Genomic DNA, 20,524 nt, shown 5'->3' on the forward strand with positions numbered 1-20,524 from the left:
TCCAAGAATCAAACTCTTTCCTTTAGCCAAAACATTTTATTGAGACAAGGACCGCGTCCGTCCGTCCGTCTCTCGCGCTCCGTCCCTTCTTCATCTCTCCTTCAGCTCCGGGAAGAACATTTTTAGTGCTGCTTCCTTCTGAACGAGCACCCTGGACGACCAAAGACAAAACAAAAACGGAGTCAGCGGGTTTTCTCCCCCCCACGGAACAATAAAACCGCTCGGAGCTAAAAAGCTTGTTCTCTGGCTTCGAAAGGGGGGGGCCAGTGGTCTAGCGCAACCCTTCTGCAACCAGAGGTTCGTCTGGCACCGGAATGAGACTGAAAGCCCACAGTGAGGGGAAGTCCAGTCACTTAGCGGTGCGGGGGGGAGGGCAAAAATTCATAACCATAACCAAGGCTTCCATTTTGTCTGCTAGCATAACGTTAACAATGAATACAAAACGCTAGCAAAAAATCGCTTTGTCGTCGCATAATAACTAAGGCGCCCAATCTGGCAATAGTAAAACACAATTATAGTTTATCCATTCATCCATTTTCTTTGCCGCTCATCCTCACGAGGGTCGCCAGGAGTGCTGGAGCTTATCCCAGCTGTCAACGGGCAGGAGTCGGGGTTACACCCTGAACTTGTCGCCGGCCAATGGCAGGGCACAATCACACCAAGGGGCAATTTAAAGTGTCCAATTAATGTTGCATGTTTTTGGAATGTGGGAGGCAACCGGAGGACATGCAACCTCCACACAGGCCGGGCCGGGATCAAACCCGGGTCCTCAGAACTGTGAGGCCAACGCTTTTACCAGCTGAGCTACTGTGCCGCAAGTTTATCCTGTGGGTTTCTTTAAATATTAGGGCGCCCCCTGGTGGCAGAGACGCAAATACAGCACCACAAATTGAATTTAAGCATGAACCTATGCGCAAAAAGTTGTACTTACAATTTAATGTGTAATTACTGTAGTGCCAATTAAAAAAAAATCTAAATTATGTTTCAATATTTTGTTGGTCTCGTGGGGGGGTCTAACAAAATTCAATAAATGTTTTCGTTTTAATTGGGAAATATTATTTACAGTACAACTACTTCTCCCATACACTACGCGGTGATCGCTACAAAATTTTGAGCTGAAAAAAGATTGGATCCGATATTCGATATTTTGGGGCAAATTTTGATCCAACAGCCAATCAGAAATCCTTTCAAAATTAGCTAGATTTCAGGGAACTTAAAAAAAAAAAAAAAAGTGCGCTACTGCTAACGCTAGGAGCTGCCCGCTATGTTTTCGTTTTAACTTAATGAAGAAACTATTCACAAATGTATATTAAAATTGTCGAAAAATTATGTACCACATACTTTTGTAATGTAAGCATTTTTTTAGATTTTATGTAACTAAGAATTTTTAAAAAATAAAGATTTTTTTGTACAAGATAAAGACCTGAAAAGCATTTACATTAAAATAAGTGCCAGAGCTTGTATTTAACAATTTTGGTGCTAATACTTTTACCGAAAATGTATATCAGTTCCAAATATTAGTTATTAATTATGACGATGTCCTATTGCGCGACTGGAGTTTCTGCGGCAAAGTGGAATCACAGGCATCATCAAAAGTCGGGCGGGCGATACGGACCCTCTGTGAGACGCGCTTTGCCTCCGGTGGGCTGACATAGGACCGTTGAGCAGCCGACGCACAGCACCACCGTCTGCGCGTGGCTGAACACCGTCGTGATCTTGTAGCATCCTACGGGCGAGACGGGTCACGTTACGATTCCCCCCCCCGGGCGGGATCCGACAACTCAAACGGCGACTGTTCCCTACCTGGACATTTGACGTCCATAAAGTAAGAGTTGGGACTCTGAACGAGGCGCTTCTTCTTGTGCCTCCTCCTCGTCTCTTCTGGAGATGGGTGCAACAAGTCTTTTGCGAGCTAAAGCAGGGGGGAGGGGAATAAAAATAATCATAATTATTAGCAAGGACGATATTATTTGTGTGATTTATCAGTCTGCCAGTTTGAATTTCTCTTGAGCGGTTGTTCCGGTTTACTCAGCTCAGCCAGACTTGGCCTATATTTATGGTTAGGTAACGTACCCGCTATCTCCTGTCGGCACACCACGTAACCACTTAAATTCGCTTATAAGAGCGCAAAATGACACAACCTGACATTTTTATGGAGTATCGAGGTGCCCAGAGGGAGTGTTGGAAGCACAACTAAGCACCATGTCTACCGTGTGCGCGCCGCCATCTTGAGTCACGATGCGCTCGAGAAAAGCGCACATTAATTTGCCTCAAAGTGGGCTTAAAACCTAACAACGGCCGACTAGGCCGGCACTGGCGTCATCGTAAAGGTCTCGGCTATGCACAGAGTCGCGAATGGGAGTTCTAGGACGTTGTTAAACGGGGGAAACCTCGTTGGAACAGGCGGAGCTGATACTCACTGGCATGTTGGCGAGGAAGTAGCCGCTGCCGAAAAGGAGGCATACCGGAAGCGAGGCCCTGATATCCGCGGTTCCTTTGAGAGGGGAGACGGAAGTGACGACTTCGTCGCGACCGCCGCGGCCATCTTGCTGAGGTCTGTATTTTATTTCCCCAAACAAACGGCGTCATTTGTGACAGAGGTAACGGTTGGTTGCTTATTTTATTATAATGTGATTCGTAATTTGTTGTTTACATGGTGGGTAACGTATTTGCAATATTCTACAAATTTACAACGGTTTTTTTTTCCCAATGTATTATATAGAACAGGGAACAAGTTGCTCTATTCAAATTTACTTCCGGAATTAAGGTTATACTTCCGGGAGCAATGTTAAGATGAAAACAAATGTTAAATGTAATTTCTTTAAAGTACTGTACCTCCATTTCATGATTCATACAACAGAAATAATGAAGTTTTCAAATTGATTCTTTTTTATTGTTTTTGTTTGATAGAATATATTAAATTATCTCAACATGCCTGTGAGGAATTATTGTTATTACTAACTCTCAAAGATAGTAAATCTTCTTCTCCTTTTTATTTTTCAATTTTCTACTTCAAACAGCACATAGTAGGGTGTTTGAAAATCAAACACATGAAACACGAATTTTCTTCTAGGATTATATTTGTTACACTGTAGTGTATAAATTTTTTTTTTAAATAAATAAATCAATTAATTAAATTGTTTTTTTCTTAAGTAATTTTTCATTTCCTACTACAAATAACACAAAATCAACAATTTCCCATTTTTTTCTATTGAAGCGTGTTTTTAATGCACTTTTTCACTTTTTTTTTTAAATAAATTGCTATTGAAATAAAAAAGCTTGATGGCATTTTCAAAAGTTCATTTTAATTTATTTTTGTAGTAAAGGATGACTCTCCAAAAGATGTTTTTAATTTGTGTTTTTATGTTTAAAAGAAAAGTACAGGTACATTAAAAAGATGTTTTTTTTCTGGAATTTAAATGATTCTAATAAATGAAGTAGAACTTCAAACTCCAAACAATCAATGTAAATGATGATTTATAATAGTATTTTGCTCCGTGTCTCACTTAACAGCACTTGCAAGTGTGCAAACCTTTGACTAGTACTGCATGTAAGCCCAAAGTGCAGTATTATATTTCACGACGTGAGGTAAAACTGCACAAGCAGGTTCTGCTGCTCCAGGGCTCCGCATGAAAATAAATAAATAAATCGCACTTCATTTACTTCTGATCGAAATGTTTTATTTGACACTTTTCGACGATATACAGTGTGTGTCTTGGAATGCAGATTGACTAGTGATAAAAGATATCGGAAATATATATATATATACAGTATTCAACAATTTAGCACAACTGTGAAGAGCGCTCTATTTATTTTCAATTTTTTTACGTGATGCTTGCAAGCCAAGATAAACATGCCGCATGTGCTCGGTCACGGAGTCAGCAGACGAGTAAATAAACACCACCTTGCCACCACAGCGAAGCCTCGGTTCTCGAACGTCCCCGTTTTCGAACGAAAATTTCGAGATATTTTTTGCTTCTGTTATCGGACGAAAATCGGTACTCGAACGCCCCCGACAAAACCCGGAAATAACATATTGCGCTTTGTTGTGAATTCCCACCGCGCCGGAAAAACACGGAAATGACATAATGCGCGCGGCGCCACCAGCGCACTTTAGTTATTCTGTATAACGCAGCGTCTGTACACGGACGCGTTCCGGTAATGACTGTTGTTTTTCTTCTTATCGAGGACGAGCGTATGATCCCCCAATCATGGCTCCAAAGGAGGCAAGTTGCTTGTTTAAAGTTATTCTGCACCAAAATTTACAAGGCTGGGTCGCTACAAATACAGCAATGCGCTCCCAGGCTAGCATACTCTACTACTAAAGCATACATTTTAAGCAAAAAATAAATATATTTCTTAAATTATTTTACTATATAAAGTACTTAAACTATACATGTGTTTCTACTATGCAGTTTATTATCAGGAAAATCTTTAAAAATGCTTTAAAAAGCCTAATTTTTTAAGGCTTGGAACGCATTATTTCTTTTTCCATTCATTGTAATGGGAAACATCGATTCGGTTTTCGAACAAGTCACTTCTCAAACGAATTGTGGGCGAGAACCGACGCATCGCTGTATTTGCAGAACTGCAGTATTATGTGCATCATTAAGTACTCAATGTGCCTTACATGCACACTGTACGTCATCCATCTTTTTTCCTGTACTACTTATCATATCATACACTATTTCTGCCGACAGACTAATATAGCGACCTGATGTTCAAGTGTATGCGTCACGGTTTTCGCGGGGCTTTGTCGCTCGCGTTCCGCTCGCGTTTGTCATCCGACTCGACTCGAACGAACGGTGCCACGTTGTTCAAAAGCACCAGGTGCGTTTATTTACACAATGGTGTGAGAGAGTGTGTGTGTGTGTGTGTGTGTGAGAGAGAGAGAGAGAGAGAGAGAGAGAGAGAGAGAGAGAAAGAGAGAGAGAAAGAGAGAGAGAGTGTGTGATGGACAATCAAATGGGCTCCACTTGAGGTTCAGTGGGCGGCGTTGTGATGTCTGCCACCAGATCCGAGTCGGCCTCGGTCACAACAACGGCCACCTGCCGGCACACAAAGAAAATTATTCATAATTCATGTGTGCGTGCATGTGTGTGTGTGTGTGTGTGTGTGTGTTGTGCGCCACCTGCGACGCGCCGGGCACGGCCGCCGCCGGGGGAGCCGCCCGGACGGCCTGAACAGCCGGAGAGGGCGGCGGGCGAGTCTGCGGATAGCGAGGTTGCTCACTTGGAGGCTGCATGAATATATTTTAAAAGAATGGAAGAAAAAAAAAAATTTTGCTTCGTCGGAGGGGGTTTTGGACCCAGAAGAACCCGGCTGATCTTGATGGAAAATTATGAACCCCGTCGTTAATAAAACTCAACTCGTTGTTCATAAAAATATGTGAATTTATGCACAAAATTTGTGAACAAATTTTGGTCGGGTAATTGGTTTTTCAACTATTGTTCATGTTTGGTAAAATAAATAAATAAAAAAAAAAAAATAAAAAAACTTTTCATATCTCAACATTATCATTTATGACGCATGACAATTTAAAAATTTGCTACATATTTTCACACGAATGCCTTGGTGGGCCGCATAAAATCACGTGGCGGGCCACGTCTGGCCGCCTGAGCCTTGAGTTTGACACCTGTGCACTAGGTTCTGGGATTTTAGATGAAGAACTGACTACGTAAATACATTTTTTTGCCCCTCCCCCACTGTAAGTGTAGTAGTTTTCGATGCGCAAGAAATCATTGAAGTAATAATTGAAATCAAAATAGAATGGAAACATTATTTTAAAAAATATATTCTCAAAAAAAAATACAAAGATTCAATTGGAGTTTTTAAATGCATTTTCTGTTGCATAAAAAAATGAGAAAAATTAATTTGAAAAATAATTTCATTTAAATTGCAAAAGAACAGTGTTTTAGTGCCTCCCGTATAGCAATCCAAAATATTAAAATGTAAAATTATTTATGAAATGAGAATAATAAAGAGGAGTTTGGTAGAATACTGTGCGCGGGTCCAACTCCCCTCACCTGGGTCCTGCGGGCCGCGAGCACGGTGAGTCCGAAGAGCATGGCGATGATGCAGATCAGCAGCTCCAGGACCAGGAAGACCACCAGCGTTCCCAGGATGCCGTCGATCAGCAGCTGACCGCGGGACAACCGCAAGTCACGTTATTTCATCGCCAATGCAAAAATACGCTACACATGCTGATTGGAGGAACACAAATATAGATATGGAAAAAACAAAAAAGTACAAATAGCTGTCCGCTTACTTTGCACTTTTGCTCGATCAGCTCGGTGCATTTCCTGAAACAATGTAGCTGCAAAAACAAACAGCATTTTTATCCACTTTTAATTTTCAAAATAAAAGAGGTTCGTCGTTCACGTCGCCGCCGTGTCGCAGATTTTTATTTGACTGTTTTACAATTAACAGGGAAAAGTGAATTTTCGAATTTTGCGCCTTCCGTGTAGTACCACGTTGCGCCACAACACGCCAGGCAGCACTGAGCGCTACTGGAAGATGTGCAGCGTGGCTAAGAAGTAACAAAAAAGCTTCATTTGTATGTGTTGCTACTCAGCTTCTAAAAAAATAGCAAATATGTTTTAAAGTTTTTAATTATCTATGCTAATTTATTTATATCGTCAATGGCATTTCACGTTGTAGGGTTAGCATTAAGCTAGCAGACCTTTCCGACCTGTCAATCACTTGTCCAACAATAGCCAATCAGATAGCCACATTGTGCTTGACACGCCCCTCTCGCCGTATTGTCCCACAAGCAATGGCGGTTGTCAGTAGCGTGCGCTTGGAAAAGTTAATGCTACGAAGGAAATGGTCCTCCGATGCGCTCGGGCAGCGTGCAATTCTGATGAAAGCTATGCGGCTAGGTTACGGGGATTCATTCATTTTCCAAAGCATAAAACACAGTTGACGAAGTGTCTACGATGCATTAAGGCTCGCGGAAGATCGCACGTATGTTCGAAGATGAGTGAGGGAGAAGTATCGTCTCTGATTTTGATTGAATTATTAGCGCGACATAGTTGAGACCTCTCTGTAGAACTCACTCGGACATTTGGCAAAAAAAACATATCCCAATATTATCTGGAATACGCGCCAGAGAATCCACTTCAAACTTGTTCTGTTCTGTTCAGTCGCCATTTTGGAAGCTTGTGGGACATGGCAAATGTAGCTGGGGGGGCGGAGTTTAAGATCGCCAGTCGGAAAGGTCCGTTGTGAGGGTCTGTCCCCATGTCCCGAGAGAGCCAAGGGACATTGAGTCCGAGTGGACGATGTTCCGTTTGAAGAGTTTGAAACTAGCAATCTGAATCTCTTGATTGTCTACGTGTTTCTTTCAGTCTTGCAAACACATTGTTTCAGTCTTGCACCGGACAAGACTCGTACTCTCGGGACACTCGATTTAGCCACGGCGGCGCAATCGAACAAGACGCGATCGAAGCGGTCCGGTTGCTTTACCACGGCGTGGAGCTCCAGGCGGCGACAGTGCTCGCAGTGGTACGAGTCCTGCCTGTACGGGAGGTGCTTGGACATCAGGCCCAGGGCGGCGGTGGCGAACGCGGCGCTGATCAGATGAAGGACCAGGGCGCATTTCACCTGCAAAAAGAAAAACAACACAAAAAAGGATTAACAGCTGGGATAGGCTCCAGCACTCCCCCGCGACCCTTGTGAGGATAAGCGGCCAAGAGGAAAGCGACGTATGACCCACTTACCCAAAACAGAGTGGGCCGCCTCCCACTGTGGATGAGCACAGATCCCGACAAGGCGACCTGTTCGAATGAAGACCTGGCGGGTCAGTGAAGGACGCCCGGGGTCGGACACTCGCTCGGAGGTCGGCGCGTCCGCTAACTGCCCCACCTGAACGACCACGATGAGGAAGAGCGCCACGTCGCCCGTGAAATGGATCTCGTGGAGCTGGAGGACCGACCCGCTCAGGCACAGGACCAACGCGGCGATGACCAGCTGGATGGCCTGAAGAAGACGAGCACGCGGCTAAAACTTAGCGCGTGGTGGCATTTAAAAAGCTGTGTCACAAATCAGTGCTTTCAGTACTATATCTTGGCAGATGCTAGCATACCAACCACTAGCATGTTGACCAGCTGGATGGCCTGGAGAAGACGAGCAAGCGGCTAGCATGTAGCGCACTGTTAGCATGGTGCTTGTTAAGACTCTTAAAAACTTATCTTACTACTAGGACTACTGATAGTCAAATCAGTGCTTTCAGTACTCTTGTCGATATTTTGGCATATGCTAGCATACCAACTACTAGCATGTCAGCATTTTGCCTCATCTTGTTAGCATTTTGAAATACTTCCATGACAGGGCACATCACAAATATACTTTTCTGCATCCTGTCCTCAGGTCGCTACCTCTTAGGTCAAACGTTAGCATTTTTTTTTCTTTAAAATCATATAACTAGTAGTCCTTGTGGGTATGCGACTTGCTATCTTTATACATTTTGGTATATCGACTGTTAGCGATTTTATCTTGTCGTTTACGTAGCCTTTTGAAACGGTGCATGACTACAGTAAAATCTTGCGTATTGTTGTTCTTCATTCTTTCTAGCTAGCTTTTAGCTAGCTAGTGCTAGCCTTTACCAGACTGCAAGCACGTTAAGACTTTAAACAGTCCGAATAGTACCTGATACAGCGCATACCTTAAAGTTCTTATCTTTGTTCCCTTTTGTTAGCGCACTGATAGCATGCTAGCATTTTAGCTAGTCACATTTGGATATTTGACACGGGTTACGCTACTGCTCGCCCACCCCCAAAGTCTTGGGCTCCATCTTGAAGTGGGACTGCAGCTGGCCCGGGCTCAGCGACCCCGGCGGGGGCGTCGGGTCTTTCGGGTCGTTCGGCGCCATCTCGCTACCTTTGACGTTGGGTGGACACAAACACAAAAGTTTGTCCCGCGTGTACTTGAACCACAAGAGAATTCATATAAAATCAAGGGAATAGATTGTCGGGAGGAAATGAATACATTTTTTTAATGAGGTAAATACATAATTTAAGGTGTGAATATGGCCAGAATGTCCATCAATATGTCCTCTATCTGACTCAGCCCAGAAACGGAAGGTCTCTTAAAGGTACAGGAGCCATGGCAAATTATTAGGCACACCATTCAGCCTCTCCTTTGTTGTGCATAAGCAGCACTCCATATGATGCGAGGCCAATGGAGATTACATTCATAAAATAAAAAAAGAAGAAAATGACAGAACGTGAGACTTATTTGCATCACTGTTGATTATGAAATCAAACATTTATGACTGCAGTGGAGTGCAGCCGCAGTAAGATTTGGCTCCGATCCATATTTAGAAGACGTCAAGACGCCACCCATCTCGTTAGGAATCCAGACACAAAAATAATAATAATAACATAAAAATGATGTTCTTACCTGCGCTGAGTCACGGAAGAACCTCCAGTCGGTTCCGATGCTGTCGATGCGCAGGCACAACACCGGTGTGTGTGTGTGTGTGGTGTGTGTGTGTGTGTGTGTGATTGCACTGCAGCAAACGGGCCGCTGCAGACTTTTTGCAGACTTGCAGTCCAGGATGGAGGGAGGGAGGGAGGGAGGGAGGGAGGGAGGGAAGGGAAGGGAAGGGAGGAAGCGAGACAACTCCCGGGATGCCATCACACGGCGACGCTGCAAATAATTTGATTATGAAGAGAAAAATGTGATGATCAAATGTATTATTTTTTTATTACTCCATGAGGGGACAATTGCTGCGCTGAGGCGGCGTAAATGAGAGTAAATTAAAATATGCTCATTAAAAACACGGAATTTATGTTATTTATTTCTAGATAAATGTCTTTGTGAAATATAAATTTGGATTGTTATTCTGAATATAAATTCAATCCATTTATTGTGGAGTTCATGGCCAAAATGTCGTGTTTTTACTTGGTGAATTTTAATCTTAAAATGTCTTAAAAATACTAATTTGTTTCCATGAATCATAAATAATATATATTTTATAATAGATATCAAAATAATATAAATATAAAATATGACATGCATAGCATGTTATTTATTTCTAGATTAATATATTTGTGAAATATAAATTTGGATTGTTATTCTGAATACAAATTCAATCCCATTTTTGTGGAGTTCATGGTTAAAATTTTCAGTTTTTACTTGATGAATTTTAAAATGTCTGAAAAATACAAATTTGTTTCCATGAGTTATAAATAATATATAAAATATATTATATAATGCATATAAAAATAATATAAATATAACAATAAAAATGTAATAAATCTTATTTTCACTTAAATTATGCTCATTTATCCCTCCAAAATTGCTTTATTTATTTTGAACTTAGCTAAATTTAATTTAGATTTTACGAAAAAAAAAATGTTCAAAATGAAAAAAACCAACATTTATCACACACTCCATGTATTGTGGTTCATCCATTAAATGGGTATTATTTTTCAAAAATGTGAATTTTGCATCTCTTTTGCAAGTTTTTCCCAAGGTGCATCATTATGTTCTCGTCACCTGGTGGCGCTAAAAGCGATTACTGTACTGTAATACGCGTGGAAACGGCATATTACTCTGTAGTACACATTATGTACACTTTGGACAAAGATAAGGCGGAGTTATGAGTATAGAAAGACATTCATTTAACAATATTTATTATGATAGTGGTTGGATTTCATCATCACATTTTTGTATTCTCAGCTGAAACCTTCCTTGTAGCCGCAGCTGTGTTCACCCCCCCCGCCCCGCCCCCCGATTGGCACCACGTGGGAAAATAGGACATACCACCCCACAAAAAAATATTAAAAAATGAAAATAAAGAACAGCATAAATTGGTCCTGCTTTTTTTCCCCACAAGTGGAGAATAAAACAAGTGGTCACAAAGCACATTTAGTACCATGTTCACATTTAACATTCAAAAAAGCCCCCCCCCACCCGCCTTAAACACACGACACAATTTCATATCTATATCTATACTCACATTATGACAGGGTCCAAGTGTTGGAGTGAAGACAAGGCACGTTCAGGAGCGGCAACGGCATCCGTAACACGCCACAGTTTAGTAGAAAAATCGTACAAAAAAACAAGTTCCAGAAAGTTCACCGTGCTGTGACAAAAGTGTGCAAACATCAATTTTCTACTTTTCTACATTTTTTGCGTGCGTATGAAATCTAATAAATGATCGTACTGTACACGCCACAGTCACGTGGCAGTGAAACGCTAACTGGTAGCATTCAGTTAAATTAAAAACACGTACAAAATATGAATTGACCTTAGGAGTTGCGAGGGCCACATTGGAAAAAAATTAATCCAAAAGTTTAAAAAAAATTAACGTTTGGCTGTAAAATTTTGGTTATCCTTCCACAACTTTTGCCAAGATGTGATAACTTTTTAAATCTTTTTTTAAAATTAGTTTAAAAATTTTTTTTTTACTTAAATTGGTTTGTAACATTAAAAAAAAAAAAGCTGTAGTTTATTCTTGGAATGTGATTTTTTTTTTTTTCATAATGCAAATTATCGTTCCATTTTGAAACGATGGCTCCAATTTTGGATTATTCGGTCCTCCCACCATTCCTACCATATGAATTATGACTCTTGTGCCCCCCCCCCACCCCCACTAATTTTCAGCGTGGCTCAAACACCGACATCAAAATTATCAAATGATTTAATAAAGCGCAGTAACGTCGGGAGTTGCTCAGATGGGCGTGTTGGGCAAGTGTCCGTTGGAGAGCGCGCCCTGGACGTGTCCGTTGCGCTCGCCCTGCGCCGGCCCCCCGCGGAGGGCCTCGCGCTCGACGGGGGTCCGCCTGTCCGATTCCGCCGCCACCTGCTGCGGGGCGGTGCGGCTCCGCCACCGCTGTTTGAGCACGTAGAGGAGGAGGAGGGTGAGCGCGCCGAGGCAAAGCGCCAAGAGGACCGACACGGTCACGAGCTCCTTCAGGTAGGAGGGGGTCCGAGCCGACGTCTGGGGGTCCCCGTCGCGGAAGGCGGCCTCTCCGGGTGCCGCTTTCACCATCCACAAAGTCAAGTCGGGCCCCGGCTGCCCGGCGGCGGCCGACGCGGACTCGGGTCCGTCGGGTCGGGCGGGCGGGGGTCCGCTCTTCTGCTTGACGTGGTAGACGGCCACGGCCTGCCGGAAGCCGTTCTCGGCCGACAGGCACAGGTAGTGGCCCAGGGTGGCGGGCGTGGCCACGAAGCTCAGGCTGCCGTCGTCCAGGTGCAGGTAGAGCTCCGGGGACAGGCGGCTGTTGGGGCGCTCCCACGACTGGCGGGAGAGGCGCGACGCCGCCGGGCACGGGAGACGCACCACCTCGTGCAGCGACACCGGCACCGGCTCGCCTGCCGGACAGGGAGCTGATAAACAGATGACAGCTCGAGAGCCTCCTGCCCAAACTGATGCTCATCCTCCACTGACTCGATCATTCAATATTATACGTTCGTATATCAATTGAACACTCTAAATTGCCACGAGGTGTGATTGTGAGTTGCGGCTATTTGTCTCGATGTGATCTGCAACCAGTTCAGGGGGGACGGCCCACCTCCTCCACTCCGGCACTCCCGTTGTGAGGATAAGGGGCAAAGAGAATGAATGCGATACACACACACACACACACATATATACGTGTGTGTGTCTATACACACAATAGGCACCAGGACTCCTCACTTGTGAGGATAAGTGGCAAAAGAAAAAGGATGGATGGATATATATATATAATAAATATAATTGGAAATTTAAAAAACTCTTTTTTGATGGGGGGAATATAAATATATATATATATATCTTCACCATCAAATGTGATTTACAGTATTACTCTTTTACAAAGTAACTTTTTGGTATTAATATTTTTCACATTTATTATAAGAATATATAAGAATGATAATAATAATAATAATTAAATTATTTAAAAAAACGTTTTTTGTTTCATTGTTCATCCACACTTTATCTAATAAGTGGATATCTAAAAAGAAAATTGAAAATAAAAACTACATTATTAATATATAGTAGTTATATTGTATAAAAATAAATAATTAATTATATAAACAATTACAAACATTTTGAAACGCTCTGGACTCTATCTTCCATATTTACTGTGAAAAGTCATATTCCTTTACGCAAACACATGCACGTATGTACGCACAAAAAGTTAAGCAAAAATATTGAAGTTTATTATTTAAAGGAAAACAAAATTCTTAAAAAAGAAACGTCACTTATGTAAAACATTTGAACAATGAAATAGTTTGATACTCAACCGTCCTTCTTGCATCTAAATTTATGATAAAAGCAGAGCATAAAAATGTCTTATAATTAATTACTTTTTTTTTCAATAACAAATGTGAACATTTGTGGTAATGAATAACTTTCGCTTACCCGCAGGCAGGTTGTTTGTCCCGAAGCGGGCCGTGTGCATCAGCGCCACGTTCTGGCACGCCTTCTCCACGTTGCCGCCCGCCACGTCCTGGCCCAGGGGGGCGGCGGAGACGCCCACACACGCCCGGCGGGCGGCGTCCCAGCCGCAGAAGGGGTCCCGGGCGAGGACGCAGTGAGCGCAGGTCCAGTAAAAAGAGCAGTTGGCCACCGGGACCCTCACCACGCCCTCGGACGTGCCCACGTAGATCAAGCCCTGTTGATTTGACGTCAAGGGGCTTAGCGCAAAGATTGGTAACGTTATCTATAATATTTTCAAGACTAATGTGAACTAGAATGAATTAATTTGAAGATGAAAATATAAAATCTAGAAAAATCATAGTTGAAAATGATGAAAAAAAAAAAAAAAATACCGTAATTCCCGGCCTAAAGTGCGCACCTAGCGCCGTGCTAACGCTAGCGCCGCACTAACGCTAGCACACCTGGTTATAAGCCACGGTACACGGAAAGCTGCGCTAGCGTTAAACTCTTTCTGTGTACCGTGGCTTATAGCCAGGTGCGCCAAAGTTAGCGCGGCGCTAGCGTTGGCATGCCGCTAGCGATAAACTCTTTCTATGTACCGTGGCTTACAACCAGGTGCGCTAACGCTAGCGCCGCATCACCTCATAAACTCCAGGGTTGAAATTTGGGGGGTGAAAAATTGAAGCAAAGGAGAAGTTGCCGTGCCTTGGCAGCAGATAGCTTGAGGCTCTTGACGCGCTGCGGCTGGCGGAAGACCTGCACCTCCTCCACCACGTGCGCCCCGCTCTGCAGCAGCACCGCTTTGTGAAGGTACCCCGACTCTGAAAGGTTTGACACGCAAGTGTTAGCAAAATAATAATAACACTGACACAAACTGGCATTCGCCTCACCCGTGAGGAGAAAGAGGACCGCGTACTCCGCGCCGTCGGCCGCCCGCACCCTCTGCACGGCCAGGTGGGTGTAGCGGTGCTCGGCGGAGACCAACGTGAGACCCCCGCCCGCCGGTCGCACGCTGTCGTCCGCCAGAAAGTTCTCCTTGACGTAGCGCAGGGCGTTGTCCGACGCGTTGTGCAGGCCGCACTAAACGCGCCACAGAAAAAGGGGACAACCTCGCCAATCAGACCAAAAGGTGATACGTCATGATATTGCAATTATTAATATGACTTCCGACGTTTACCTCCCCCGGGTTGGCCACCCTCTCTTGCACCCGCGTGCTCCACTGCAGCGTGTCGCGGTTCAGCACCTTGTAGCCGCCCGAGAAGGCCGACTTGATGGCCGACAAGCTGAACGCGCACACGGCCGACAGTCCCGAGTTGACCGACCTGCGCCAAAAGCGGAAACTAAACGAGCGGCGCCTGACTCGACCCGACGACCCGACGGCGATAAAGACGCCATTGTGGAGGAGAAGCCGTCGGGGCGTCTGATGACCAGTCACATGTCCCCGCAATATGCCGTGGAGAACCTTTATTGCCGTTTTGTGAAATATGTATATTGCACTCAGCTTTATTCCTACAGCGTTTTTAAAAGCTGGAAAATAGTGCAAACATTAAAACATCACCAGTAATTAAATGATACATAATTGTACTTAAAAAAAAATCCAGCAGTTCCTCCTCGTGTCATAGAATTAAATATACTGGACTATGTGTTGTGTTCAAGTACCCTGGGATAATAAAGGGCTGAATCATTTTTATAGAGGAATAAATATTAAATGTAAACCTGTGCTGCTTCTTTTTTGTTCACATTTTTTTATTTTTACAAATTTCAAAACTACTTTTGTTGATTTGGTTAAATTCGCAAGCCTTTCTGCATTAGCAAAATGTGTTTTATTTAATTATCTTTTTTTTGTTTCTATTCATATAATCAAATAAGATTTCTTTTAGATAACATTTTTTTATTATATTGATTTGTAGATTATATACAATATTTATATAAGTACTTCAGTGCTCGGCCACCCCTACACCAGAATAAACGCCATTGAAAATTGTTGATTTTTTAATTTTTTTATAACAATACTTATCTAATCATAATCATAAAATATACTGTTTTGCAAGTTCATTTAAATAACAAATCTAAACAGTTAATAATTAAAAAATATATATAATAATATATTTATATTTTTTTGGGGGGAACGAATATTTTGGGGCAATATTATTTTACTATATTCACAGGGTAATTTATATTAACTCTCAAATAACATGTAGATCAATAGATCAACTAATCATGTACTTTTAAATAATGTAGCTAGTTCCCAATAAATTTGGAAACAATAAATCAACTAATCAATAACCAATTACATAAAAAATGTTTAAAAATAAAAAAAAAGAAGAAAAAAATCTCTTGAATGAACACTTGTGGAGTTTTGATCTCTGTGACGTGCGACTGACCACTGAGAGGTGAAGATGCCGTAGAAAAGCGTGTCGTCGGCCGGCGCGCCCTCGGCCGGCGGCAGACTGTCGATGTCCTGGACGACGTTGTAGGGCAGCTCGCCGGGCGCCTGGCACAGCAGCTGCGCTTTGGCGAAGGTGGTCCAACGCCGCTGGAGCGTCCGCTGCCCTCCGACGTCGCTCTGGGAGAGAACGCATCCGGTAGAAACCCAATAAAGTAATCGTCCTATTCCATATTTCCGCTACTCGACGCCGTGCTGCAACTTCTATATACCGTAATTCCCGGCCTACAGAGCGCACCTGGTTATGAGCCTCACCTCATACATTTATCAAGGAAATATTATTTGGTACATACATACGCCGCAGGCGCCCACATTGAAACGTGAGATATTTACAAAGAAAGACGGCAAAGAAAAAGAGTTTAATGCTAGCACGACGCTAACGCTAGCGTGGCGCTGACAGGGCCGGTTAAAAAAAACAATTTACCGGTAAAAAAAAAAAAAAAAAAAAAAATCACTGAGACACGCCAGTAACAAAGTAGCAACACGCTAGCACAGCGCTAACGCTAGCGCAGCACTAGTATGGCCGGTAAAAGTCCCTTCCTCGGCAGATATATTCCGGTCTCACTCTTACCTTTTCCGCTGGAGTGCCTCCTTGCGGTCGTTAGAAAAAAAAAAATGCACAAATTATCCACATCACCGCATAAACCGCAGGGTTGAAAGCGTGTGGGGGGAAAAAAAAGTGGCGGCTTGTAGACCGGAAATTACGGTAGTACTCGTGAAAATGCACTTCAGCTTGCACCACTTGCCCCCCCCCCCGCACCCCAGCCCCAATATATGGCCCCAAGCTGCAGTCAAATAAAAATAAAAAGATTTCTTGTTACCGTGCAGACTTGGGAAACCCGCGAGACGATGAACTTGTCGATGAAGTCGTACTCTCGACCCACTTCGCTGAAGAAGAAGTAGATTTTGCCCTCGTCGGGGATGAAGGAGGAGCTGATGAAGGTCGGATCTGCACACGAAGGCAGGCGACGGTCCAGTGCGTGCGAAAGAGGCAAACTACGCCGTGGCTTCCGACGTGTCCTCACCCTCCAGCCATCCTAGCGTGTCGTCCAGCTTGAGGTCCACGCGCGACCCTTCGCTGAGGTGGCGGGAAATGAGCGGCCAGTTGCCCCGGTAGTCGGCCACCGTGCCCGTGTACAGCTCGCCGTCTGGGGACACGTCACCACAGGACAGTCGTGCGTTTGCTTTGGTTTTAACCTATCCTGTTCCGCAGCTAAGTAGTACGGTGGCTCTGTCAAGCCGGGACAGTTAGTGGGACGAGTGGCGGATTGGACAGGATTAGTGAGACACAGCGAGTTGTAAATAACAGGACAAGGCGGCACAGGACAGGAACAGTGAGCAAGGCAAAGACAGGACAGGATCGTTCAGTTGCGACAAGTAGTAAAAAGGCCTGGACAGGAACAGTAAGCTAGGCAGTGCTACACCCTGCAACGAAGGGATGCAACGAGTAAAACAGGACAGGACAGGACAAGACAGGACAAGACAAGACAGGACCAGTGAGCAAGGCAAGACAGAACATGATCGTTCCGTTGCGACAAGTAGTAAAAAGGACTGGACAGGAACAGTAAGCTAGGCAGTGCTACACCCTGCAACGAAGGGATGCAACGAGTAAAACAGGACAGGACAGAAGCATTACATCTTGTACGCTACACATCTTGAGATCACATACCAACAACGATAGCGGTGTTACGTTGGTAGGGATCGTAGGGGCAGCGACCCCGTCCCTCGTCGGGCTTGAGGCTCACCGTTAACGTCTCAGAGTTCTAGGAAACACGTCGAGGCGCAAGTAACTGCAAACAACTGCACTCGTATATCTACGTAGAGTACATGTACAGAAGGCTCACTTACAATGTAGATACAACGTGGACTGAAGGCAAAAGTCCCACAAGCGTAGATATGAGTGGCGTTGAGGAACAGCAGCACGCGGATAAAATTGGGACAGTCCGTCTGGGGGGGGGGGGGGGGGCGGGGGGGAGGATAATAATATTTATTATTTCCCTTTCTAAATCCAAATGCAATAGAAAACGCCGGAACCTCGAATGCGGACTTGTTGAAAGTGTGTTAAATGTGCGCCAACAAGCTACTTGCCATCTTCTTGCCCTTCATGGAACACTGCTCCAGGTCTTTCTCCGACGGCCTCCAGTCCAGCTGCGAGAGATTGCACAGTGTCCAGCGGAAAACCACCCACCGTGCGGCGCGTTTTCGACCAGGCGCACCTTGTTCCTCAGCACCATGGCGTCCTGGTGGCCGACGTCCAGCGCCAGCACGGCGTCGCGGGCTCCCACGTAGAGCGTGTCGCCGCCGTCGCCCAGCAGCAGCGTGGTGGCGTTGCCCACGTCGGCGCCGCCGAAGCGGGTGAGGCGTCTCCCGGGACTACCTGCAGTCGCGGACGGGGGGGGTGGAATCGCGTGTTAGCGATGAAATTGAACAGCGCTTGTCAAACTTCCACCTTCACTTTCGCTAATTCACCCATCGGGAAGGACACCCTGGGGGTCAGCCCGATCGCGGAAGGGCCCAGAAAGCCCAGCAGAGTCACGGTGAGGGACAGCAGACGGTCCCCGGTCGGCATCATGGCAGGAAGTTGAGGTGAGGTGGGGTGGGGTGGGGTGGGCGGGGCCGACGGTCGTCGTGGGAGCAGGGAGAAGGGGGGGGGGGTCAAGGAGACGCCATTCGGAGGGCCGGCGACCCTTGCCGAGACCACATCCTCCGGTTGGTGCAGCCCAACATCACCTGGGGGGGGTGGGGGGGGGGGCAAGCAGATATTACGTTGGTAGGCAGGAAAATTGATCACAGATCACAGGTGTCAAACGCAAGGCCCGGGGGCCAGATCCGGCCCGCCACATGATTTTATGTGGCCGGCGAAGGCAAATCATATGCATCGACTTTTTTTTGGGTGAAAATCTGGACCAAAATTTCAAATGGTCATACCATAAATGATAACGTTGAGATATTACAAGCATTTTTTGTGTTACCAAACAACAATAGTTAAAATAAAAACAACATTACTCTTGATTTCTGATTCCAAAACGAGTTCATAAATTTCATGCGTAAAATTGACGAGGCGGTTAAAGATTATGATTTCACAGTCAAGACGACCCTCCGAGGGGAACCGCAAGGAAAATGTAGGCCGTGACGAAAAATGTTTGACACACCTAGATTAGGATAGATAGATAGATAGATAGATAGATAGATAGATAGATAGATAGATAGATAGATAGATAGATATCTCCCCTCATTCATGAGATGCCACTAGCGTAATCTAACGACACTGTTCCTTAGCAACAAGTTCCAAATGTTTCGGTTTTTTTTAAAGCATTATTCAGTCTGAACTTTTATCCAAATCACGATTCTTTTTTTTTTTTTTTTTTTTTTTTTTAAATTATTGGAGAATGTATTTGACGACCTTTTCCGAGGGGAAGGAGCAATTTTTTTTTTTTTTTTTAACGACTAAAACGCCACACTCCCACGTTAGCTAGCATGCTAACAGCTAGCTCGCCTCCGAGCCGGTTAACTATTAAACTTCGTTTCTCGCACCGAGCCTATCACCGACAGACGCGGCGAAACGATGTTGACACGGGACGCCAAACGTTAGCCGTACCCTCCACAAAGCAAACATTTGATGCAAACTAGCCCTCCTTCCTCGTCACGTCGCAGGAAGACTCTTTTGTTCGCGCAACAGCCATGAACAGAAACTCGACGTGCGTACGGCGGCGTTTCAAGCCGTCAACAATTTCAATGTCCTTACGTGCTCGTTCGGTTGGATCCTCCCCGGCCGAGAGAGAGCTTGAAGCGAACGCGCGTCGGTGTGGAGAAAACGCCGAGGGTGAGAGGGGGTCTCTATGTCAACAAACAGCCTCCTCCTCCTCCTCCTCCTCGCACCACACAGGGGGAAAAAAAAAAAAAAAAAAGACTCTTGTTGTGTTTTTTCCCTTCAACGACACTTTAGTGCAACCTGCAAAATGACATTTCCTCGTTGACATCGGCATAAGTGATGTCGCATCTTCCTGTTGACGTCACAGAGAATCGAGTAAATTTCGTAGTCGGTCTCCGAACGGTCCTGTCTTGAATCTTGAGGACACAAAACAAGGAAACAAAAACACCTGCATCGCCAGACATTGTACAGAAAGGAGAGACAGAAAAGAAAGTCAAACTAGACAAACAGATAGATAGATAGATAGATAGATAGATAGATAGATAGATAGATAGATAGATAGATAGATAGATAGAATAGATAGATAGATAGATAGATAGATAGATAGATAGATAGATAGATAGATAGATAGATAGATAGATAGATAGATAGATAGATGATAGATAGATAGATGTGTTTTCAGACTGTCCCCGAAGACATACTGCCACATAGATTGATAGCTTGGACGGATGGACAGACAAATGGATGGATGGGCAGATAGATAAACAGAGTGACAGACAGAGAGAGAGAGAGAGAGAGAGGGATTGACATTGTACAGAAAGGAGAGACAGAAAAGAAAGTAAAACTAAAATCTCGCATCTTACGATGAGCAAACGGGACTACGTAAATTGTTCGTACTTACAGTAAATCCATCCATCCATTGTCTCTGCCGCGTATCCTCACGAGGGTCGCAAGGAGTGCCGGAGCCTATCCCAGCTGTCAACGGGCAGGAGGCGGGGTTACACCCTGAACTGGTCGCCGGCCGAACTCACAATCGCACCTACGGGCAATTTAG

General features: G+C 44.4%; 3 protein-coding genes and 1 non-coding gene across 9 annotated transcripts; all 4 read right to left on the reverse strand.

The window, feature by feature from the left end:
- Window positions 1-16: 16 nt before the first annotated feature.
- LOC133499868 (small ribosomal subunit protein eS27-like) lies at window positions 17-2,576 on the reverse strand (the record flags this gene model as incomplete). The annotated part of the gene is made up of 4 exons (XM_061818274.1): window positions 17-151; window positions 1,616-1,726; window positions 1,804-1,912; window positions 2,421-2,576. Coding segments are annotated over 4 exons (405 nt in total), but the record flags the coding sequence as incomplete, so codon positions are not given.
- LOC133504417 (small nucleolar RNA SNORA35) lies at window positions 235-365 on the reverse strand. Its single transcript, XR_009795954.1, has one exon. It is a non-coding gene; the product is annotated as a small nucleolar RNA SNORA35 (small nucleolar RNA).
- Window positions 2,577-3,700: 1,124 nt separating the features above from the next.
- Window positions 3,701-11,612, reverse strand: si:dkey-81h8.1 (uncharacterized protein LOC100034657 homolog). Of its 4 annotated transcripts, XM_061817937.1 has the most exons (10): window positions 10,967-11,612; window positions 9,403-9,651; window positions 8,774-8,880; window positions 7,867-7,980; window positions 7,722-7,778; window positions 7,468-7,605; window positions 6,269-6,316; window positions 6,027-6,140; window positions 5,132-5,239; window positions 3,701-5,048 (listed from the first exon to the last, which is right to left on the reverse strand). In XM_061817937.1, the coding sequence occupies exons 3-10, from the start codon at window positions 8,870-8,872 to the stop codon at window positions 4,962-4,964; spliced, it is 765 nt and encodes a 254-aa protein (XP_061673921.1). In that variant the 5' UTR covers window positions 8,873-8,880; window positions 9,403-9,651; window positions 10,967-11,612; the 3' UTR covers window positions 3,701-4,961. The 4 variants fall into 4 exon arrangements, with proteins under 4 accessions (XP_061673921.1, XP_061673928.1, XP_061673931.1 ...); XM_061817944.1 differs by lacking the exons at window positions 9,403-9,651; window positions 10,967-11,612 and having other exon boundaries at window positions 5,132-5,209; window positions 8,774-9,367; XM_061817947.1 differs by lacking the exons at window positions 6,269-6,316; window positions 9,403-9,651; window positions 10,967-11,612 and having other exon boundaries at window positions 5,132-5,209; window positions 8,774-9,365.
- Window positions 11,613-11,632: 20 nt separating this feature from the next.
- On the reverse strand, window positions 11,633-19,908 carry sema4ab (sema domain, immunoglobulin domain (Ig), transmembrane domain (TM) and short cytoplasmic domain, (semaphorin) 4Ab). 3 transcript variants are annotated; one of them, XM_061817285.1, is made up of 14 exons: window positions 19,564-19,908; window positions 18,288-18,548; window positions 18,035-18,195; window positions 17,907-17,966; window positions 17,667-17,765; window positions 17,488-17,581; window positions 16,844-16,966; window positions 16,640-16,767; window positions 15,757-15,938; window positions 14,550-14,694; window positions 14,263-14,452; window positions 14,078-14,193; window positions 13,355-13,607; window positions 11,633-12,339 (listed from the first exon to the last, which is right to left on the reverse strand). In XM_061817285.1, exons 2-14 carry the CDS (start codon window positions 18,388-18,390, stop codon window positions 11,681-11,683), a joined length of 2,313 nt encoding a protein of 770 aa, XP_061673269.1. In that variant the 5' UTR covers window positions 18,391-18,548; window positions 19,564-19,908; the 3' UTR covers window positions 11,633-11,680. The 3 variants fall into 3 exon arrangements, with proteins under 3 accessions (XP_061673269.1, XP_061673286.1, XP_061673277.1); XM_061817302.1 differs by having other exon boundaries at window positions 11,633-12,324; window positions 19,564-19,906; XM_061817293.1 differs by lacking the exon at window positions 19,564-19,908 and adding an exon at window positions 19,417-19,553.
- Between the last annotated feature and the right edge of the window lie 616 nt (window positions 19,909-20,524).

This window comes from Syngnathoides biaculeatus, chromosome 1, assembly GCF_019802595.1.
Source record: "Syngnathoides biaculeatus isolate LvHL_M chromosome 1, ASM1980259v1, whole genome shotgun sequence".
Taxonomy (NCBI): Eukaryota; Metazoa; Chordata; class Actinopteri; order Syngnathiformes; family Syngnathidae; genus Syngnathoides; species Syngnathoides biaculeatus.